Here is a 22887-nt window from a genome sequence, read left to right as displayed (position 1 = left end):
CTTTACTTTCCATTTGATGATCTCACTTTAATTTCTTAATCAAATAAGAACACGTCTTTCACTGTTTCAGTCCAGCTGTTTCCCTCGTTCTCTGTCTCACATGTGTATTCTCCCTCTCTGTTCAGTGACGCCTCCATCTCTGGCGGACACAGATCTCAGTCCAGCTGAGGAGGAGGTTCAATCTCCATCTGACAACAAATCAGAGGAGGAGTCCGGTGAAGACACGCCTTCAGTCTGATGGTTGTTTAAATCTCGCTCAAAAGTCTTTACTCCACCAGGGGAACAATCACGTACAGACAGTAAAAGCCAGTGGAGAGTAAATTGTTTTTTGTTTTTTTTTTGTTTTTTTTTTTTTTGATAAGGCACATGTAAACAGGGGGGACGCTGTAAAACTTTCATCAGACGAGTTTCCTGACCTTGGATCAGTCGAACTGTTCGGCCGAATGGACACCAGAACAGTCCCACTACCGTCTCTGTCAACAGCTCTAATAGGACCATAAAGAGCTGTCCAGATGGGTTTTATCTGGTGCAGAGACAATCTGTGGTTACTTACACAACCGGGTCCAGCTATAATAAGCTCAGTTAGTCCAAAACACTGAGAATGAGTCTGGCTGTCCACGGTGTTTACATGCAGCAGGTAAACTGTAACTCAGTGAGCTCTACCGTCAGCTTGTCTGGAGGTAATGACTTAATATAGAAACTTTTTTATCCTGCAAACATTCACTCCTCATCCAGGAACAGGCTGTTCACAGATTAGAAATCAGGGGCAGCAGAAACATCCTGCAGCACTTTAGAAGAGGAACAACAACAAAAAACCAAAGCGAGTTCAAGCTCTTCAAATCTTTATTTTTATATATTATATCTCAAATAGAGTCAACCTCACAACGAGACTGATTCAGACTGAAACAGATGACTCTACTTTTGTGTCCTGTGACGGCTAACGATGCTAACCTGACTGGGTTTTAATGATTTCAAGACAACAGATGCTGTGTGATGTGTCCTTGAGCTTTCATTGGAGTTGTAAATAAGTTTTCATTTTAATGTTATAAAATATAATGACTGCTCTTGACTAGAAAATATATCAGGTCACCTGAGTTACTGTGGATCGCATAATTATCTGACTGACAAAAAAAAAATCACAAAATATTCTGCTTGTGGGTCGAGATTATTCCTCTTGTTCCCATTTAATTTAACCTTAAGTGTCTGTATCTTGAAATGAGACAGAATCAGATTCAGATTGTTGAAGTAGAGTCTAGAAAAATCCCATTAAAATAATCTGACTCCCATCAGCAGAGAGGAGCAAGAACAGTGATATAAATATGGCTCTGTAAGGGGGAGATTTGTGTAAATGCTGCATTGGTGTCATGACTTGAAAAATTGTTCACATCAGCATCTAACTCTAGTTATGACTTCTGAAAGGTCCAATAAATATAAATTAATGCCTTATATTATTTTGAAAGGCACCTAACGCCATTTATTTTTAAAGTATACGGACTAAACTATCAAACTGTTTTTAAAAAGTCAAACTCAGCCGTCACTCACCTGTCTTCAGTTCACTTGAAAGCCTGTAAGTGATGAACATACGTTGTTGCTGTTCCTCCTCCATGATGTGAACGTGGCAGAATCCTCAGTGGGTGGAGACGAAGAGCGACTGATAGTTTACCCACTGAGGGTCCGCTGAACCAAAAATTAGAAGTCAAATGTCCTTCAGCCCTAAAAGGCAAGTGAAGTTTTTTTTGTTTTTTACCAGGATAATTTTTTTCTCCTTTTCATCTGTATAAACACCTTCAAGAGCAAGTGATTATTTTTTTCCCGGGGGGGGGGGCATAGAAAAATTATTGGCCCCCAAAATATTTTTTTTTACTTGCCTTTCTGGGGTCGTTTTCACAGACAAAAAAAATATATATTTTTTTTTTTAGTGAGGATTGCTTTGTGAGGATTTGCTTTTGTAATACTGCTTTTGGCCACAAGAGGGTGAGGTGTGCCACTACCACAGTCTAAACTGCGAGAACAACCCCTGAGGGCAAGTGAAAAATATTTTGGGATGATCGTTTTTCTAAGTTTTGTTTTTTCCAGAAAACAAAAACTGCCTCTCGGGTGGGGGGGTTTATACAGATGAAAATAAACGTTTTCTTTCAACAACAAAAAAAATATTTTACTTGCTTTTTCTGTTTAATGTATGTGTATAAAACATAAAATGTTCATTGATTTTACTCTGCTATCAACACCGCTGCTGTATCCTCACATCTTGCCTTATCACATACTGATCTCTGTTAATCATGTACTGCTGCACTTACAGATGTTTTATGTATCAGTGTAAATATGTACTAACACTTGTTAAAGGTTGTGTTTATAGAATAAATGGGTTTAATCAGAGTGAAACACAGACACTGGGGTTTATATTGTATGATGATTTATTATGGATGAAACATGCTGTTGACTCTGCATGGAGTTTCATTTAAGATTCGTGGTGATGGCTTTTATCTTACTGGGAAAATATTGTTGTTATTTTTAAAGATTCAGTGAAACGCTGTGTTTTATTGTTTATATGTTTGTGAAGCTACGAGTCTGAAATGTGACGTCAGCTGTCACATGTTTCTGTATCTGTTTGTTTACGCCAATAAATACTGATTCACTGCTCACCCACTCTCTCTCCCTCTGTCCATCACTCTACCGCCCCTCTCTCTCACTCTCTACCTCTCTCACCCCCCTCCCTCTCTCTCCCTCTCTACCTCTCTCACCCCCCTCCCTCTCTCTCCCTCTCTACCTCTCTCAGCCCCCCTCTCTCACTCCCTCCCTCTCTTGCCCCCCCTTTCACTCTCTACCTCTCTCACCCCCCCTCTCTCTCCCTCCCCCCCTCTCTCACTCTCTCCCTCTCTTGTCCCCCCTCTCACTCTCTACCTCTCTCACCCCCCCTCTCTCCCCCCTCACTCTTTCTCTCTCTATTCCTCAGTGGCCCCCCTCTTCACCCCCTCTCACACTCTCTCTCTCTCTCCCCTCTTCACCCCTTCTCTCTCTCCCCTCTTCTCTGCACCCTCTTCCTCTCTCTCCCTCCCCCTCATTCTCTCTCTTACCCTTCCTCTTCTCTCTCCCCCTCACCCCCCTGCCCCTCTCTCTCCCTCCCCCGCTCTCTATCTCTCTCCTTCCTCTCTCTCTCTCTCCCTCTCTCCCCCCTCCCTTCATAAAAGAGCTGTATTCTCTCATTTCTCTGACCCCTGAAGATGAAATCAGAATAAACTTTCTCTCCTCTCTCTCTCTGTGACTCCGCTCTACGTCTCGTTGTTTTTCCCGTTGTCTTATTGTCAGCAGCTCGACCTCTGGACTGGTCTCCGGCACCATGGACCGCGCTGTGGACGGACTGGACGCTGCAGGATTTTTACAGATCTGGCAACACTTCGATGTGGATGGTGAGAGTGGTTCATTCTCTAAAGTCCATGTGACTGTAACATCATTCAGTGACTCTAGGAGCTCGACTCAGTGTGTTTACATTTAATTGATAATGTGACAAACTGCATTAATAATAGGAGAGAATTAAAATGTATGTTAAACCAGTTAAATGCAGGTTCAGCCCATTAATGTTAATATGTGGCATTTAAAAGCATTGAAAGCATTTATTCATATTTTTAAACCCCTGTTGCACAGACTTCAATTCATTTTCATAGCGTAGTATCTTACATTATGTTTTTCTTGTACTGTGGGTTGTATCCATCCAAATTGGTTTTTAGTTTCAGAAATCATATATGATCTGTGTAAGTTTTCTGACAAATACAACAACATAAGACTTTAGGAGAAAACTCATGAGGTCATGTGCAACCCAAGGTTCATCGCTGTAAATAAAAAGCTGTGAATATAATGTGAAGTGCACGAAAAGCCATAGCACCACCTCCTCCAGACCTCCAGCAAAACACAGCACCGCAACATTGGGGTGGGATGGAAGCTGCTTCACACACCACCCCAGCCCCCGAAATTAATATTTAATTTAAGGAGACTGTAGCAGAAATAACTTTAAATGTATTTAATCTGTTTGCCAAACTAATGTCCTGAACATCACACATAATCCCCTGAGTTTATTCATATGATTTGAATAAAGTAGCCGACAAAGAAATCTCACCACAAGGTCAGATAGTGGCTGCTCTGGAGCTTTCGGTCATATCGCATGATCTTCCTCTGAGGTTATAGTTCCACTTTAAGTCTCAGTGACATAATGTGATCCATGAGACCCTGACATGATATGAGATAATAATGTTATTTTGCATCAGTCATTTTTATAGAAATTGGCAAATTGTGTTATTGTGTCTTTTGGAACCAAACAACAATGTGTTTCTCTCTAGAATAAGCTGCTAATTGTAAAACATGATCAAGTGTAAAATAGGCCAAATCAATGAATGAATGATAAATGCTATAATATTTATACTGGATCATCCAGCTGCACTGTGTTGATCCTGTTGAGATTTTTACATTGTAGTTTATTTAATTTTATTTGTTTTATTTCACACTCTTGTTTCATGAGGCTAAAAGTTGTATGTGAATCCACACATGAACTGGTGAGTTTTATATTCTGAACGCCTGCTTGTGTGTCTTGTTTAGACGATGGTTACATCGAAGGAAAGCAGCTGGACGCCTTCTTTCAACACATGCTGGAAAAACGGGGGATGAAGGTACAGAGAGAAAATATGAGGCTGCATGTTGAGTTTTGGTCCCTTTCCACCTCATGGAAATCAGCAGGATCTCGACCTGTGTCATCAGACAGACAGGTGTTTTTGATAGAGCCACAGGGGGGCGCTGCTGCCAGAAATGTTCAACTGCTACACAGAAAATTCATACATGAGAGAAATATGATATAAATATAAATAATGAATGACTTGCAGGTTTTTTAAATTGTGCTCTTCAGAGTTTATTGATACTTGTTTTCTTAAAGGTACAATATGTCATTTTTTTTCACATTAAATGTCTAAACACAACTACATCTCTGTTATATATGTTGTTGAGCTTTTATGATCACAAATGTTTCTATCAATTCTCAAACCAGAGAAATCAGTGGCAACAGTTTCATTTGGCCGCCTGTCAATGACTTCATATCCTCTATGTGCATGCATCAGTGTTGTGGCTGCCTGCCAGAAGCTCAAAATTGATTTTTTTTATCCATTTTTAAATCACATATTTAAGATTCACTTTTCGGTTCTTGGTCGTTTTTTATCTATATATTTTAACCAGATGACGGATTTTTGTCATCGGACATCTGGATCTCGATTTATCAGAGAAACAAGCTGAGCAAACATTAGGTTGCTCGGCTCACAGCCCCTCCAAGACGTCCTGTGTCCACTGAAGAGGGATGGAAAAACACAGATTTTTCATGTGAAACTGCTTTATTCAGTGTTTTTACTGGTTTTAATCACCTAGTCTGTTTGTTGTGGAGAGGAGGAGACCTCTGTGGATAATTCAGCTCCAGAGAAAAACTTCATGAACCACTGACACTGAAGGAATCCAAACCAGGAGAAACTTACAGCAGTGGTGGTGAAGACAACAACTCCCATGATCCCACACTCCATACACCAAGCTCTATAATTTTTTTTTTTTTTTAGACTAAGAGACCCCTAGTAGCAGAAAATTACATATTGTGCGTTTAAGGTTGTGATCAACACTTCATCTAAAACCACTGTTCACCACCAGTTTCATTTCCCACCAAAGCACTGACTAAGACTTGAGCTTACACACATCATTTTGAATGTATGTGTTTGCGTTATATTTTTTATAATTCCTTTTATATATGAAACTAATTCATCATGTACAACTGCAGCAGCCGGTTTTAAAGTGCAGTAAAATACAGTACATTATGTCCATGTTGTTGTCAGAGAGAGGAGATAACTGAGGACAGAATCCAACGACTCGGAGCCAGATTCTTACCTGCTCGTGACGCCGCAGCTGACGGACGTCTGCAGATCCAAGAGGTACGATCACCTCCTGTTTTTACAGGAGATGACACATCAACACGTTTTCAGCATACAATCCTCAGAAATGTCGGGTCATGTCAGCTCAGCCGTCCGCAGGATTAAGATACAGCACAAAATACAGTGAAGTCAGCATAAAGTTCTGACCTCTGCAGGTTTTGATTCTGGTCCCGAACAGGCAGTGAGTGTTGAAATCAGGGGTTGGCTCAGTTGTTGGTGTAGATCTATAATCATTTTCACTCCTGTAGATTGTGATCTACTGAGTTATTTTGCATTTAAAACAAAATTTGACATTTAACAACAGCTTTACATAAGGAGATGAGGAATCAGATGTTATTTAAAACTGAGGTGTCATGTAAAAAAATGGCAACAGCATCCTCAGTTACAGCAGATGTAAATCCTCTCTCTCCAGCTGGCCACCATGATGCTGCCAGAGGAAGAAAACTTCCTGCTTCTGTTTCGCAGGGAGACGCCGCTGGACAACAGCGTGGAGTTCATGAGGGTGAGGGCAAGAGGCTGAGTAGAGGACAGTGGACATCCAGTGAGTGTCTGGTGGATGCGTCCAACATTGCAAAAGAAAACACTGCATGAGTTTTCTTTTAGCACCTCCTTCAGGACAAACATTACTCCTTTAAGAGAAAAGTAGAAATTTCCAAAATCTAAATAATGAAGGGTGGAATGGACAGGTCGACTCAGTCTTTAGTTTTGGGGTGTTTATTGAATTTCTCAATGACTTTTCTGTGCTGTGTGCAGATCTGGAGGAACTACGACACAGACAGCAGCGGCTACATTTCAGCCGTCGAGCTCAAGGTAACAGAGGGAGAAGCTCACATCAAACCACATCAGTTGTTATCAAGGGTCTGTTTTTTCTGACACCTGTGAACACACACAGCAGTCATTAGACCAGAGAGCGATAGACCACATCATGGTGGTGATCTGGATCTGCGGTTTCCACACTCTTTATTTCCTTTTGTTGTCTTCAATATAAACAATAATCCTTCTCCAGGGCTTCACAGTGATGCGCTGCATCTTACTCTTTAAGTTAAAGGGTTTCTTCTCCTTTGATATTTTTATGTTCATGAAGTAAAAATACAAAATATTGATGTTTATAGCTTCATAAGATCATCATCATTTACTTCATATTTCAGTTTCAGATCCTCATAAATGAAATCTATAAGGTGATCAATAAACTTTTGATGGTATTTGACATTATTTTTGATATTGTGTGGATATAAAATGCTGAAAATAACTGGCGGTTGTGTCTCCACACTCAAGTACTGGATCAAATGTGACTCATCCCTCAGTGAGTGCTCTCAGGTCAGGATGTTGGGCTTCCTCTTCCTCTGTGCTGTCAGTCCCAGGAGAGATTCCTTCAGCAGTCTTGGGTTAATTTGTGGTAAATGTTCTTATTCCTGTGTCTTTTTTGGTCCTTCAGGGCTTCCTTCAGGACCTGTTCCTCCAACACAGGAGGTCCGTCACGCCTGAAAAGCTGGAGGAGTACACTGACACCATGGTAACAGGCAGAGTTCAGATATCTGTCTGTCACTGAATAATAAGAAATTAATTCTGACTTTTTTTTCCCTCCCTGTAGATGAAGATGTTTGACAAAAACAAAGATGGCAGACTGGATTTAAATGACCTGGCCAGGTACTGAATCACACCTGATCTACTAGAAGTCCTTAAAACAAGATAATGTGCTGATTATTATAATCCTGTTTCTAAACACTTGAAATTACTGCAAGAAAATATTATAAACTCAGGCTAATTCATGAGCTTTTTCCCAGTTTTCATCACAAGACCAAATACATCACCTCACTGGTAACTTGAGGCCATTCACTGTGGTTGAATGCTGTGGAAAAAGCTATTTCAGCTTTATCCAGTCACGTTTTCCTGTTTCCAAGAACAAAAATGAATTTCTACAATATTACAAAATAAAATTGTCTCATTTTTAAATGAGTTCAATTCTCCATTAGTTTTTTTGTCATCAACAGAATTTTGGCCCTGAAGGAAAACTTCTTACTGAAGTTTAAGATGGACGTAAGTTTGGGGATTTAAGCTTGAACTGTTTTTTTTCCTTTAAATGGATTCATTGTTCTCACTTAAATATTAATATTTCGTGCTCTCAGTGAATGTGTTGTGTTTTCATTATTTGATGTTTGCTGTCAGGCCTGCAGTCAGGAGGACAGGAAGAGAGACTTTGAGAAGATCTTTGCTCACTATGATGTCGTAAGTGTGAATTTATCTGTTTTAATCCCTGTTGTGTCTTTTCCCAGAAAGAATTTATTGGATTAAAGACTTTTTGTTCTTGTTTTCTGTCTGACCAGAGAGAGTTTTTTACCCAGTGCTTGAATATTTGATTTATGGATATGTTTTAGTATTTAGTATAACTTTTCATCACATTTATCTGTGTTTTACAAGGCTGATCCTTATGTCATGTTTCCATGTGTATCATGTGCCCTTTGTCTGTGTGTGTGTGTGTGTGTGTGTGTGTGTGTGTGTGTGTGTGTGTGTGTGTGTGTGTGTGTGTGTGTGTGTGTGTATATAGAGTCAGACAGGTGCGTTGGAGGGTCCGGAGGTGGATGGATTTGTCAAGGATATGATGGAGCTGGTGAAGGTAAAACTTTTTTGAAGAATCTTTGAAGAAAAAAATATATAGAGTAGCGTCATACTGTATATCTCTACAATAAATGAAAAATCCTAAATCCTAAAGTTTTGATGCCATTTACTGTTACTGGTGCAATCTCAACACTTCCTTTATCAATTCTCACATTAAAAGCCTTCATGCATCACATTAACAGACACCCTTGTAGTACAAGCACTGGTGTTCTGAAATTTGATAACTGGATACACTCCAGGTCAAATATCGCATTATTGCGAAACCAGGGGTTTGTATTTCTTGCTTGAGGTATAAGGGATGCTGCCACTAAACTGCAATTCAAAGTTTTGATGAAAAACTGTGAATTCTTTTTCTTTTTTTCAATGTTATAACTGTAATGTAAATATCGCATTTGGCAGGAAACATCGCAATATTTGATATTATCCAATATCTGCCCAAGCGTATTTGAAACTGACTTTTATTTAGGAACAGCATATATCTTATCAGCGAATAAAACCACACATGTGACTTACATTTGAGACGTTATGGTAACATGCTAACTTTCTGTAGCTTTTCAAAATAACTTTCTAACACTAAAATACTATCTTTCCTTTCACTGTGAAAAATATTTACCCAACAAGAGTAATTCAGGCATTGACCTCCTACCTTAAACCCTCCTAACCCTCTCCTCCAGCCCAGCATCAGTGGGACAGACCTGGACAAGTTCAGGAAAGCCCTAATGGGTCACTGCGACATCAACGGAGATGGAAAGATCCAAAAGAACGAGCTGGCTCTCTGCCTTGGCCTCAAACTCAGCTAACAGACCTTCACAATATCTACACATGCCTCCTTCCTCCTCCAGTTTTTTTTCCTCCATCTCTATTCGCTGTTACTTCCTCTCTTCCCTCCTTCTTTACTTCCTTACTTTTCACTCCCTCCTTTTTTGTCTTTCTTCCCATGTGACTTCTCTTCCCTCTAAGTTTGATGTTACCATGAGCACAGTACATTCCCACAGTTTTCTATATTTTTCTGTATTAAAATTCCAGCAGAAGTGAATATAAAATGTATTAAAATAGCATCCATGCCACCATGGTTTAAACAAAGACTTGAGCTATAAAATGATATCTAGCTGGTGTCTTACGATGATGGTCTTTTTCATGACTGCATGGTATGCTGCTTCTTTGTTATCCCACTGAGCAAAAAGTGGTCCAAAACACGTCAAAAAGACGTGATATCCGAACATCCAGAAGACGTTCTCAGAGGAGCCAGAATGAAAGTTTTTAATACGTCTTTCCCGGACGTTTTAAAGATGTCTTTTCTAGACGTTGTATAGATGTCTTTTCTAGACGTTTTAAAGATGTCTTTTCTAGACGTTGTATAGATGTCTTTTCTAGACGTTTTAAAGATGTCTTTTCTAGACGTTGTATAGCTCAGTTGTTGGTGTAGATCTATAATCATTTTCACTCCTGTAGATTGTGATCTACTGAGTTATTTTGCATTTAAAACAAAATTTGACATTTAACAACAGCTTTACATAAGGAGATGAGGAATCAGATGTTATTTAAAACTGAGGTGTCATGTAAAAAAATGGCAACAGCATCCTCAGTTACAGCAGATGTAAATCCTCTCTCTCCAGCTGGCCACCATGATGCTGCCAGAGGAAGAAAACTTCCTGCTTCTGTTTCGCAGGGAGACGCCGCTGGACAACAGCGTGGAGTTCATGAGGGTGAGGGCAAGAGGCTGAGTAGAGGACAGTGGACATCCAGTGAGTGTCTGGTGGATGCGTCCAACATTGCAAAAGAAAACACTGCATGAGTTTTCTTTTAGCACCTCCTTCAGGACAAACATTACTCCTTTAAGAGAAAAGTAGAAATTTCCAAAATCTAAATAATGAAGGGTGGAATGGACAGGTCGACTCAGTCTTTAGTTTTGGGGTGTTTATTGAATTTCTCAATGACTTTTCTGTGCTGTGTGCAGATCTGGAGGAACTACGACACAGACAGCAGCGGCTACATTTCAGCCGTCGAGCTCAAGGTAACAGAGGGAGAAGCTCACATCAAACCACATCAGTTGTTATCAAGGGTCTGTTTTTTCTGACACCTGTGAACACACACAGCAGTCATTAGACCAGAGAGCGATAGACCACATCATGGTGGTGATCTGGATCTGCGGTTTCCACACTCTTTATTTCCTTTTGTTGTCTTCAATATAAACAATAATCCTTCTCCAGGGCTTCACAGTGATGCGCTGCATCTTACTCTTTAAGTTAAAGGGTTTCTTCTCCTTTGATATTTTTATGTTCATGAAGTAAAAATACAAAATATTGATGTTTATAGCTTCATAAGATCATCATCATTTACTTCATATTTCAGTTTCAGATCCTCATAAATGAAATCTATAAGGTGATCAATAAACTTTTGATGGTATTTGACATTATTTTTGATATTGTGTGGATATAAAATGCTGAAAATAACTGGCGGTTGTGTCTCCACACTCAAGTACTGGATCAAATGTGACTCATCCCTCAGTGAGTGCTCTCAGGTCAGGATGTTGGGCTTCCTCTTCCTCTGTGCTGTCAGTCCCAGGAGAGATTCCTTCAGCAGTCTTGGGTTAATTTGTGGTAAATGTTCTTATTCCTGTGTCTTTTTTGGTCCTTCAGGGCTTCCTTCAGGACCTGTTCCTCCAACACAGGAGGTCCGTCACGCCTGAAAAGCTGGAGGAGTACACTGACACCATGGTAACAGGCAGAGTTCAGATATCTGTCTGTCACTGAATAATAAGAAATTAATTCTGACTTTTTTTTCCCTCCCTGTAGATGAAGATGTTTGACAAAAACAAAGATGGCAGACTGGATTTAAATGACCTGGCCAGGTACTGAATCACACCTGATCTACTAGAAGTCCTTAAAACAAGATAATGTGCTGATTATTATAATCCTGTTTCTAAACACTTGAAATTACTGCAAGAAAATATTATAAACTCAGGCTAATTCATGAGCTTTTTCCCAGTTTTCATCACAAGACCAAATACATCACCTCACTGGTAACTTGAGGCCATTCACTGTGGTTGAATGCTGTGGAAAAAGCTATTTCAGCTTTATCCAGTCACGTTTTCCTGTTTCCAAGAACAAAAATGAATTTCTACAATATTACAAAATAAAATTGTCTCATTTTTAAATGAGTTCAATTCTCCATTAGTTTTTTTGTCATCAACAGAATTTTGGCCCTGAAGGAAAACTTCTTACTGAAGTTTAAGATGGACGTAAGTTTGGGGATTTAAGCTTGAACTGTTTTTTTTCCTTTAAATGGATTCATTGTTCTCACTTAAATATTAATATTTCGTGCTCTCAGTGAATGTGTTGTGTTTTCATTATTTGATGTTTGCTGTCAGGCCTGCAGTCAGGAGGACAGGAAGAGAGACTTTGAGAAGATCTTTGCTCACTATGATGTCGTAAGTGTGAATTTATCTGTTTTAATCCCTGTTGTGTCTTTTCCCAGAAAGAATTTATTGGATTAAAGACTTTTTGTTCTTGTTTTCTGTCTGACCAGAGAGAGTTTTTTACCCAGTGCTTGAATATTTGATTTATGGATATGTTTTAGTATTTAGTATAACTTTTCATCACATTTATCTGTGTTTTACAAGGCTGATCCTTATGTCATGTTTCCATGTGTATCATGTGCCCTTTGTCTGTGTGTGTGTGTGTGTGTGTGTGTGTGTGTGTGTGTGTGTGTGTGTGTGTGTGTGTGTGTGTGTGTGTGTGTGTGTGTGTATATAGAGTCAGACAGGTGCGTTGGAGGGTCCGGAGGTGGATGGATTTGTCAAGGATATGATGGAGCTGGTGAAGGTAAAACTTTTTTGAAGAATCTTTGAAGAAAAAAATATATAGAGTAGCGTCATACTGTATATCTCTACAATAAATGAAAAATCCTAAATCCTAAAGTTTTGATGCCATTTACTGTTACTGGTGCAATCTCAACACTTCCTTTATCAATTCTCACATTAAAAGCCTTCATGCATCACATTAACAGACACCCTTGTAGTACAAGCACTGGTGTTCTGAAATTTGATAACTGGATACACTCCAGGTCAAATATCGCATTATTGCGAAACCAGGGGTTTGTATTTCTTGCTTGAGGTATAAGGGATGCTGCCACTAAACTGCAATTCAAAGTTTTGATGAAAAACTGTGAATTCTTTTTCTTTTTTTCAATGTTATAACTGTAATGTAAATATCGCATTTGGCAGGAAACATCGCAATATTTGATATTATCCAATATCTGCCCAAGCGTATTTGAAACTGACTTTTATTTAGGAACAGCATATATCTTATCAGCGAATAAAACCACACATGTGACTTACATTTGAGACGTTATGGTAACATGCTAACTTTCTGTAGCTTTTCAAAATAACTTTCTAACACTAAAATACTATCTTTCCTTTCACTGTGAAAAATATTTACCCAACAAGAGTAATTCAGGCATTGACCTCCTACCTTAAACCCTCCTAACCCTCTCCTCCAGCCCAGCATCAGTGGGACAGACCTGGACAAGTTCAGGAAAGCCCTAATGGGTCACTGCGACATCAACGGAGATGGAAAGATCCAAAAGAACGAGCTGGCTCTCTGCCTTGGCCTCAAACTCAGCTAACAGACCTTCACAATATCTACACATGCCTCCTTCCTCCTCCAGTTTTTTTTCCTCCATCTCTATTCGCTGTTACTTCCTCTCTTCCCTCCTTCTTTACTTCCTTACTTTTCACTCCCTCCTTTTTTGTCTTTCTTCCCATGTGACTTCTCTTCCCTCTAAGTTTGATGTTACCATGAGCACAGTACATTCCCACAGTTTTCTATATTTTTCTGTATTAAAATTCCAGCAGAAGTGAATATAAAATGTATTAAAATAGCATCCATGCCACCATGGTTTAAACAAAGACTTGAGCTATAAAATGATATCTAGCTGGTGTCTTACGATGATGGTCTTTTTCATGACTGCATGGTATGCTGCTTCTTTGTTGTGAAACTATTTGCTTGACATTAATGTAAAATAAGTGAAATGAATGATGGTTAGTAAAATGTGTTGAATATTTGTCAGCTCTGTCTTTCTTCTCTGACACAATTCAAAGAGTGAATTTAATATATTTATTTGAACTTGCCATCCAGAGATAGTTAAATCATAGGAGTCAGTTGATAGTACAAGCAGACCACCTTCAATGTTATTTTTGTATTTACATTCATTGATGAGACTGTAGAGACATAAGTACTTCGACTTGGCTCACTTCAATACAACACAACCTTAGGTTTGTTCATGTTTCATGCTTTCTAGGCTGCATAAATGGGGACTAAAACCAACTGGAGAGATGGAAGTTGTGGTGTGTGGGGTCATGCTCAGGAAAATTGTAGAGGATGTGCATCAAGAGTCAAGATGAGGAATCTCTTAACATGGGCTGAAATTCACAGCTGAAGGCTGCTTGCAGTTCAGCGAGCCTAGATGTCTTGCAAACAGCAGCTTATTAGAATATAACACTAGATCAGTAAGAAGCTGTGAAAGAGGGTCAAGATCTGCTTGAATTTTTACAAAAATGAACCAGAAGACATGCAGCTTGTAAAACACTCGCTCATCCCACACCAAATTTTTAATGTTCTACGAGCATAGTGCTCAATTGTGCCAAATTTTAGGAAGTTCTGTCAAGGCGTTTTGGGGTATCATGTCCACAATAACGAGATGGACGGACAGCCTGAAAACAATATGCCACCAGCTTTGGCTGCCGCTGGAGCAGAGGCGTAAGAATTGAAATATCCTAGTCTTCTGAGTGAAGTCTAAGTCAACTCTCAAATTATGAATACCAAGTCAAAGTTTTATCATTGTTAATCAATCAAGTCTCAAGTCCTGTGATTTAAGTCTGACTTGAGTAAAGTCATGGGACTCAAGTCCCCCAACTCTGGAACAAATGTTCCATATACTGTAGGACAGCAAGTTCTGTGATTTGTCCAGTCAGAGATGTTGCCTTTTAATATGTTAGCATTTGTTTTAGAACTAATTGTTAATTTATTGTGTGCCACAGACAAAATCAAATGTAACCTCTGTTATATGTGGGTAGCAGGACAAATCTGAGAGGTGGATATATCAGACCTCAAAAGATAACACCAGAACTCTTCACATGGCTAGAAAACAGTGGGACAGTCAGTTCTTCGTAATGTGGGTGAAGCAACCCTTGAAATAGGTCTACAAACTGACAGGGTATTCTTCTTCTTCCTTCTGTTTGGGTTTTTACAGCAGTTGGCATCCATTATGTTGCATTACTGCCTCCTTCTGGTTTTACACATCCATTACATCGTTGTGATTAGTCCAGTTAATACTGAGTGGTATTTAAGTGAAATGTAGCCAATTAGCTTAAGTGTAAACACCTGCCCATGTTGTCAGAGAGGTCTCTACTGATGCTTCAAACCTGATTCCAATTATTTAATTAGTGTGAGATGTGACTGGTGGACTCAGGTACCAACATATAAAAAAGACTGCTGTGGTTGCAGCAGTTACAAGGCTGAAACAAAAGCTTCTGGGTCCTTTGGCATCCTGCAAGCAGCACAAGTGTTGCATGTTGTTTGGCTTCAGGTTTGGAAAATGGCCTCTGGATATTGTGTGAGGTAAGTATTTTAAGTGTTGTTTGTTTTTTGGCTCTTTTGTTAATTGCTTGGGTTTCTTTTGTTCAGTAATGATCCTCTCCATTTTCCAGGGTGTTCTTGCTCTCACTATTAGCATTTGGGCCACATGCAAAGGGTAAGAGTTCATTCTACACAAACTGCAGTTCCAGTTGTAGTAACTTCTTCACATGACTGACCATTAAAATGTTTTCTCTTTTTAGCACTGAGCTACAGAGGTGGAGGGTCCAGTATCATTAAACCTTACTTTGCCCAGGCTGAAGGCTTTTCAGGCAGCCACAAACCTGGTTCAGCCTCTCCAAAATATGAGAGCCCTGCACAGCCTGGAGGTTTTATAGGTAGCTCTGTACCCAGTTATCCCAACACGGGTTCATTTGAGAACCTGAAGCCTGCTGGTGCTGGAGGTTATAGTGGTTCTTATGGTAGGCAAGTAGATGGATACAGTCCAGATGGAAGTGTGTCTAGTTACAGGCGTTCAAAACCCAGAGACAACCCACAGCAGCCGCATTTCAAAACACAACTTAATGCAAAAGGTGTACTCCAGACCAAAGCTGGCATGTGGGATGTTGCTTCTCCACAGAATGGAAACAGATTTGACTCGGGTATCGCTTCAAGTCATGGAATTGAGATGGCTTCAGGTCACCAATCTGAGACCAGGCCGCAGAAGCCCAGCTACCCTGCTCAGCCCCAGCCCAGCTACCCGGGCAAGCCCCAGCCCCAGCCGAGGCCCCAGCAGCCCAGCTACCCGGGCAAGCCCCAGCCGAGGCCCCAGCAGCCCAGCTACACTGCTCAGCCCCAAGTCCAGCCGAGGTCCCAGCTGCCCAGCTACCCGGGCAAGCCTCAGCCGAGCTACCCTGCTCAACCCCGGCCCCAGCAACCCAGCTACCCGGGCAAGCCTCAGCCGAGCTACCCCGCTCAACCCCGGCCCCAGCAACCCAGCTACCCGGGCAAGCCTCAGCCGAGCTACCCCGCTCAACCCCGGCCCCAGCAGCCCAGCTACCCGGGCAAGCCTCAGCCGAGCTACCCCGCTCAACCCAGGCCCCAGCAGCCCAGCTACCCGGGCAAGCCTCAGCCGAGCTACCCCGCTCAACCCCGGCCCCAGCAGCCCAGCTACCCGGGCAAGCCTCAGCCCAGCTACCCCGCTGAACCCCGGCCCCAGCAGTCCAGCTACCCGGGCAAGCCTCAGCCCAGCTACCCGGGCAAGCCTCAGCCCAGCTACCCCGCTCAACCCCGGCCCCAGCAGCCCAGCTACCCGGGCAAGCCTCAGCCGAGCTACCCCGCTCAACCCCGGCCCCAGCAGCCCAGCTACCCGGGCAAGCCTCAGCCCAGCTACCCCGCTCAACCCCGGCCCCAGCAGCCCAGCTACCCGGGCAAGCCTCAGCCCAGCTACCCGGGCAAGCCTCAGCCCAGCTACCCCGCTCAACCCCGGCCCCAGCAGCCCAGCTACCCGGGCAAGCCTCAGCCCAGCTACCCCGCTCAATCCCGGCCCCAGCAGCCCAGCTACCTGGGCAAGCCTCAGCCCAGCTACCCCGCTCAACTCCAGCCCCAGCAGCCCAGCTACCCAGGCAAGCCCCAGCTTCATCTCCAGGCCAGGCCAGAGCAGCCAAGTTTTGGCATGACCCAACGCAAAGTTGGAATGTGGGACTCTCGTCCTTCCCAGGACAGTGATGCTTATGACTCGATAGAGAAGTCCACCAACTCTGAAATTCAGCCAAGATCTTATGGCTCTCTGAGGTATTGGGGCTATATTTAAAACCCCTGGTCCTGGTATCTTCGTCAATCCCATGTTTGACTTTGGATATGCTTTCTGTAAGTATGTTTTTACCTCTGTTTCTAAGATTTCTTGACTGCTTTCATCAAGCTGGAGTGTTTGTTTGTTTTTTTTTTGTTTTTTTTCTTTCCTTATTTGAAAATAAGAAATGTGCAAGAGCATCTTTGCAAGTTTCTCTTTAAAATCAATTTTCTTGCATGTCAGTGTAATGAATTCCACACTTAACAGTGTTTCTTTTCTCAGGTTCCTGACTTCTTCCTGGAAGCTATCCTGGCATCAACTTTGTGAAATTGAATAAAGTACTTAGAACTGCACTCCCTGCCTACGGTTGTCATTTCAAAATATGTTGTGGTGCTGGATAATGATGGAACAAAACATTATTGCAATGTCTTTGACAGGGCTTTACACTTTATCACAGACATCTTCTTGAATGCTGAGGTTCTACCTCATTTTACTCTTTGTACAATGGCATTATGACATCTTGGTGGCTCAGTCCTTTGCACATGAAGACTAGTCATCAAACATTTAAACTGGGATTCTTCTGCACTTAACCTGTCCTGTCTGACCTTTTGTCTCCCATTGTTAGACAACACACAATTAGTCTGACACTGGAAATATGAAGGATTCCAAATTTGAGCCATATGTGACTTGCGTTTAACGCAACCTTAAGTTGGTTCTTTTGTAACAGGTGGCATGTGTATGTACAGGTGCATCTCAATAAATCAGAATATCATGGAAAACTTCATTTAATTCAAAAAGTGAAACTTTATCTTATCTAGATTCATTAGTGAAATATATTTTTAATTTGATTATGGCTTACCGCTAATGAGAACCCAAAATTTAGTATTTCAGAAAATTTGAATATTGTGAAAGTTCAATAGTGTAGACTCATGGTGTCAATCTAACTCAAAACACCTGCAAAGGTTTCCTGAGCCTTTAAATGGTCTCTGCCTGGTTCAGTAGGCTACACAATCATGGAGAAGACTGCTGACTTGACATTTGTCCAGGAGACAGTCATTGACACCCTCCACAAGGAGGGTAAGCCACAAAAGGTCACTGCTAAAGAAGCTGGCTGTTCAGAGTGCTGTATCCAAGCATATTCATAGAAGGTTGAGTGGAATGAAAAAGTGTGGTACAAAAAGGTGCACAAGTAACAAGGATAACCGCAGCCTTGAGGATTGTGACGCAAAGGCAATTCAAGAATTTGGGGGAGATTCAGATGGAGTGGACTGAGGCTGGAGTCAGTGCATCAAGAGCCACCATGCACAGACGTATCCAGGACATGGGCTACAACTGTCGCATTCCTCGTGTCAAGCCACTCCTGAACCAGAGACAACGTCAGAAGCATCTTACCTGGGCTAAGGAGAAAAAGGACTGGACTGTTGCTCAATGGTCCAAAGTCCTCTTTTCAAATGAAGGTAAATTTTGCATTTCATTTGGAAAATGATTCCCTGTTTTTGAACGTATGTGTTTGCGTTATATTTTTCATAATTCCTTTTATATATGAAACTAATTCATCATGTACAACTGCAGCAGCCGGTTTTAAAGTGCAGTAAAATACAGTACATTATGTCCATGTTGTTGTCAGAGAGAGGAGATAACTGAGGACAGAATCCAACGACTCGGAGCCAGATTCTTACCTGCTCGTGACGCCGCAGCTGACGGACGTCTGCAGATCCAAGAGGTACGATCACCTCCTGTTTTTACAGGAGATGACACATCAACACGTTTTCAGCATACAATCCTCAGAAATGTCGGGTCATGTCAGCTCAGCCGTCCGCAGGATTAAGATACAGCACAAAATACAGTGAAGTCAGCATAAAGTTCTGACCTCTGCAGGTTTTGATTCTGGTCCCGAACAGGCAGTGAGTGTTGAAATCAGGGGTTGGCTCAGTTGTTGGTGTAGATCTATAATCATTTTCACTCCTGTAGATTGTGATCTACTGAGTTATTTTGCATTTAAAACAAAATTTGACATTTAACAACAGCTTTACATAAGGAGATGAGGAATCAGATGTTATTTAAAACTGAGGTGTCATGTAAAAAAATGGCAACAGCATCCTCAGTTACAGCAGATGTAAATCCTCTCTCTCCAGCTGGCCACCATGATGCTGCCAGAGGAAGAAAACTTCCTGCTTCTGTTTCGCAGGGAGACGCCGCTGGACAACAGCGTGGAGTTCATGAGGGTGAGGGCAAGAGGCTGAGTAGAGGACAGTGGACATCCAGTGAGTGTCTGGTGGATGCGTCCAACATTGCAAAAGAAAACACTGCATGAGTTTTCTTTTAGCACCTCCTTCAGGACAAACATTACTCCTTTAAGAGAAAAGTAGAAATTTCCAAAATCTAAATAATGAAGGGTGGAATGGACAGGTCGACTCAGTCTTTAGTTTTGGGGTGTTTATTGAATTTCTCAATGACTTTTCTGTGCTGTGTGCAGATCTGGAGGAACTACGACACAGACAGCAGCGGCTACATTTCAGCCGTCGAGCTCAAGGTAACAGAGGGAGAAGCTCACATCAAACCACATCAGTTGTTATCAAGGGTCTGTTTTTTCTGACACCTGTGAACACACACAGCAGTCATTAGACCAGAGAGCGATAGACCACATCATGGTGGTGATCTGGATCTGCGGTTTCCACACTCTTTATTTCCTTTTGTTGTCTTCAATATAAACAATAATCCTTCTCCAGGGCTTCACAGTGATGCGCTGCATCTTACTCTTTAAGTTAAAGGGTTTCTTCTCCTTTGATATTTTTATGTTCATGAAGTAAAAATACAAAATATTGATGTTTATAGCTTCATAAGATCATCATCATTTACTTCATATTTCAGTTTCAGATCCTCATAAATGAAATCTATAAGGTGATCAATAAACTTTTGATGGTATTTGACATTATTTTTCATATTGTGTGGATATAAAATGCTGAAAATAACTGGCGGTTGTGTCTCCACACTCAAGTACTGGATCAAATGTGACTCATCCCTCAGTGAGTGCTCTCAGGTCAGGATGTTGGGCTTCCTCTTCCTCTGTGCTGTCAGTCCCAGGAGAGATTCCTTCAGCAGTCTTGGGTTAATTTGTGGTAAATGTTCTTATTTCTGTGTCTTTTTTGGTCCTTCAGGGCTTCCTTCAGGACCTGTTCCTCCAACACAGGAGGTCCGTCACGCCTGAAAAGCTGGAGGAGTACACTGACACCATGGTAACAGGCAGAGTTCAGATATCTGTCTGTCACTGAATAATAAGAAATTAATTCTGACTTTTTTTTCCCTCCCTGTAGATGAAGATGTTTGACAAAAACAAAGATGGCAGACTGGATTTAAATGACCTGGCCAGGTACTGAATCACACCTGATCTACTAGAAGTCATTAAAACAAGATAATGTGCTAATTATTATAATCCTGTTTCTAAACACTTGAAATTACTGCAAGAAAATATTATAAACTCAGGCTAATTCATGAGCTTTTTCCCAGTTTTCATCACAAGACCAAATACATCACCTAACTGGTAACTTGAGGCCATTCACTGTGGTTGAATGCTGTGGAAAAAGCTATTTCAGCTTTATCCAGTCATGTTTTCCTGTTTCCAAGAACAAAAATGAATTTCTACAATATTACAAAATAAAATTGTCTCATTTTCAAATGAGTTCAATTCTCCATTAGTTTTTTTGTCATCAACAGAATTTTGGCCCTGAAGGAAAACTTCTTACTGAAGTTTAAGATGGACGTAAGTTTGGGGATTTAAGCTTGAAATTTTTTTTCCTTTAAATGGATTCATGTTCTCACTTAAATATTAATATTTCGTGCTCTCAGTGAATGTGTTGTGTTTTCATTATTTGATGTTTGCTGTCAGGCCTGCAGTCAGGAGGACAGGAAGAGAGACTTTGAGAAGATCTTTGCTCACTATGATGTCGTAAGTGTGAATTTATCTGTTTTAATCCCTGTTGTGTCTTTTCCAGAAAGAATTTATTGGATTAAAGACTTTTTGTTCTTGTTTTCTGTCTGACCAGAGAGAGTTTTTTACCCAGTGCTTGAATATTTGATTTATGGATATGTTTTAGTATTTAGTGTAACTTTTCATCACATTTATCTGTGTTTTACAAGGCTGATCCTTATGTCATGTTTCCATGTGTATCATGTGCCCTTTGTCTATGTGTGTGTGTGTGTGTGTGTGTGTGTGTGTGTGTGTGTATATAGAGTCAGACATGTGCGTTGGAGGGTCCGGAGGTGGATGGATTTGTCAAGGATATGATGGAGCTGGTGAAGGTAAAACTTTTTTGAAGAATCTTTAAAGAAAAAAAATATATAGAGTAGCGTCATACTGTATATCTCTACAATAAATGAAAAATCCTAAATCCTAAAGTTTTGATGCCATTTACTGTTACTGGTGCAATCTCAACACTTCCTTTATCAATTCTCACATTAAAAGCCTTCATGCATCACATTAACAGACACCCTTGTAGTACAAGCACTGGTGTTCTGAAATTTGATAACTGGATACACTCCAGGTCAAATATCGCATTATTGCGAAACCAGGGGTTTGTATTTCTTGCTTGAGGTATAAGGGATGCTGCCACTAAACTGCAATTCAAAGTTTTGATGAAAAACTGTGAATTCTTTTTCTTTTTTTCAATGTTATAACTGTAATGTAAATATCGCATTTGGCAGGAAACATCGCAATATTTGATATTTTCCAATATCTGCCCAAGCGTATTTGAAACTGACTTTTATTTAGGAACAGCATATATCTTATCAGCGAATAAAACCACACATGTGACTTACATTTGAGACGTTATGGAAACACGCTAACTTTCTGTAGCTTTTCAAAATAACTTTCTAACACTAAAATACTATCTTTCCTTTCACTGTGAAAAATATTTACCCAACAAGAGTAATTCAGGCATTGACCTCCTACCTTAAACCCTCCTAACCCTCTCCTCCAGCCCAGCATCAGTGGGACAGACCTGGACAAGTTCAGGAAAGCCCTAATGGGTCACTGCGATGTCAACGGAGATGGAAAGATCCAAAAGAACGAGCTGGCTCTCTGCCTTGGCCTCAATCTCAGCTAACAGACCTTCACAACATCTACACATGCCTCCTTCCTCCTCCAGTTTTTTTTCCTCCATCTCTATTCGCTGTTACTTCCTCTCTTCCCTCCTTCTTTACTTCCTTACTTTTCACTCCCTCCTTTTTTCTCTTTCTTCCCATGTGACTTCTCTTCCCTCTAAGTTTGATGTTACCATGAGCACAGTACATTCCCACAGTTTTCTATATTTTTCTGTATTAAAATTCCAGCAGAAGTGAATATAAAATGTATTAAAATAGCATCCATGCCACCATGGTTTAAACAAAGACTTGAGCTATAAAATGATATCTAGCTGGTGTCTTACGATGATGGTCTTTTTCATGACTGCATGGTATGCTGCTTCTTTGTTATGTGGTGAAACTATTTGCTTGACATTAATGTAAAATAAGTGAAATGAATGATGGTTAGTAAAATGTGTTGAATATTTGTCAGCTCTGTCTTTTTTCTCTGACACAATTCAAAGAGTGAATTTAATATATTTATTTGAACTTGCCATCCAGAGATAGTTAAATCATAGGAGTCAGTTGATAGTACAAGCAGACCACCTTCAATGTTATTTTTGTATTTACATTCATTTATGAGACTGTAGAGACATAAGTACTTCGACTTGGCTCACTTCAATACAACACAACCTTAGGTTTGTTCATGTTTCATGCTTTCTAGGCTGCATAAATGGGGACTAAAACCAACTGGAGAGATGGAATTTGTGGTGTGTGGGGTCATGCTCAGGAAAATTGTAGAGGATGTGCATCAAGAGTCAAGATGAGGAATCTCTTAACATGGGCTGAAATTCACAGCTGAAGGCTGCTTGCAGTTCAGCGAGCCTAGATGTCTTGC

General features: G+C 40.8%; 4 protein-coding genes and 1 long non-coding RNA gene across 6 annotated transcripts in view; all 5 read left to right on the top strand.

Moving 5' to 3' along the window:
* LOC130184062 (F-actin-uncapping protein LRRC16A) overlaps positions 1–2642 on the top strand; it is a 31407-nt gene extending 28765 nt beyond the window's left edge. For both annotated transcript variants that reach the window (XM_056399839.1, XM_056399840.1), the window contains one exon: positions 126–2642. In XM_056399839.1, coding sequence (XP_056255814.1) covers positions 126–238 — 113 coding nt within the window. In that variant the 3' untranslated portion in view covers positions 239–2642. The remainder of the gene's footprint in view (positions 1–125) is intronic.
* Positions 2643–3079: 437 nt separating this feature from the next.
* On the top strand, positions 3080–9725 carry LOC130183826 (secretagogin-like). Its single transcript, XM_056399547.1, has 11 exons — positions 3080–3407; positions 4588–4658; positions 5853–5948; positions 6361–6450; positions 6702–6758; positions 7384–7461; positions 7540–7595; positions 7940–7985; positions 8115–8174; positions 8494–8562; positions 9239–9725. Exons 1-11 carry the CDS (start codon positions 3338–3340, stop codon positions 9362–9364), a joined length of 819 nt encoding a protein of 272 aa, XP_056255522.1. The 5' UTR covers positions 3080–3337; the 3' UTR covers positions 9365–9725.
* A 435-nt stretch (positions 9726–10160) lies between these two features.
* On the top strand, positions 10161–13548 carry LOC130183924 (secretagogin-like). Its single transcript, XM_056399656.1, has 8 exons — positions 10161–10270; positions 10522–10578; positions 11204–11281; positions 11360–11415; positions 11760–11805; positions 11935–11994; positions 12320–12388; positions 13065–13548. The coding sequence occupies exons 1-8, from the start codon at positions 10190–10192 to the stop codon at positions 13188–13190; spliced, it is 573 nt and encodes a 190-aa protein (XP_056255631.1). The 5' UTR covers positions 10161–10189; the 3' UTR covers positions 13191–13548.
* Positions 13549–16643: 3095 nt separating this feature from the next.
* On the top strand, positions 16644–17284 carry LOC130183848 (uncharacterized). Its single transcript, XR_008829886.1, has 2 exons — positions 16644–17008; positions 17214–17284. It is a non-coding gene; the product is annotated as an uncharacterized LOC130183848 (long non-coding RNA).
* Positions 17285–18493: 1209 nt separating this feature from the next.
* Positions 18494–22476, top strand: LOC130183847 (secretagogin-like). The gene is made up of 9 exons (XM_056399574.1): positions 18494–18654; positions 19067–19156; positions 19408–19464; positions 20090–20167; positions 20246–20301; positions 20646–20691; positions 20818–20877; positions 21162–21230; positions 21908–22476. The coding sequence occupies exons 2-9, from the start codon at positions 19076–19078 to the stop codon at positions 22031–22033; spliced, it is 573 nt and encodes a 190-aa protein (XP_056255549.1). The 5' UTR covers positions 18494–18654; positions 19067–19075; the 3' UTR covers positions 22034–22476.
* Positions 22477–22887: the final 411 nt, after the last annotated feature.

Source organism: Seriola aureovittata, chromosome 16 (genome assembly GCF_021018895.1).
Source record: "Seriola aureovittata isolate HTS-2021-v1 ecotype China chromosome 16, ASM2101889v1, whole genome shotgun sequence".
Taxonomy (NCBI): domain Eukaryota; kingdom Metazoa; phylum Chordata; class Actinopteri; order Carangiformes; family Carangidae; genus Seriola; species Seriola aureovittata.
The sequence above is the reverse complement of the archived record's forward strand: the minus strand, read 5'-3'. Positions and strand labels throughout refer to the sequence as shown.

Coding starts and splice junctions, on each gene's coding strand:
- LOC130183826 (XM_056399547.1), top strand. CDS start 3,338: ATGGACCGCGCTGTGGACGGACTGGACGCTGCAGGATTTTTACAGATC. Junction 3,408..4,587: donor GCAACACTTCGATGTGGATG/GTGAGAGTGGTT, acceptor TGTCTTGTTTAG/ACGATGGTTACATCGAAGGA. Junction 7,986..8,114: donor TACTGAAGTTTAAGATGGAC/GTAAGTTTGGGG, acceptor GTTTGCTGTCAG/GCCTGCAGTCAGGAGGACAG.
- LOC130183924 (XM_056399656.1), top strand. CDS start 10,190: ATGATGCTGCCAGAGGAAGAAAACTTCCTGCTTCTGTTTCGCAGGGAG. Junction 10,579..11,203: donor TTTCAGCCGTCGAGCTCAAG/GTAACAGAGGGA, acceptor TTGGTCCTTCAG/GGCTTCCTTCAGGACCTGTT. Junction 11,995..12,319: donor TCTTTGCTCACTATGATGTC/GTAAGTGTGAAT, acceptor GTGTGTATATAG/AGTCAGACAGGTGCGTTGGA.
- LOC130183847 (XM_056399574.1), top strand. CDS start 19,076: ATGATGCTGCCAGAGGAAGAAAACTTCCTGCTTCTGTTTCGCAGGGAG. Junction 19,157..19,407: donor ACAGCGTGGAGTTCATGAGG/GTGAGGGCAAGA, acceptor TGCTGTGTGCAG/ATCTGGAGGAACTACGACAC. Junction 20,878..21,161: donor TCTTTGCTCACTATGATGTC/GTAAGTGTGAAT, acceptor GTGTGTATATAG/AGTCAGACATGTGCGTTGGA.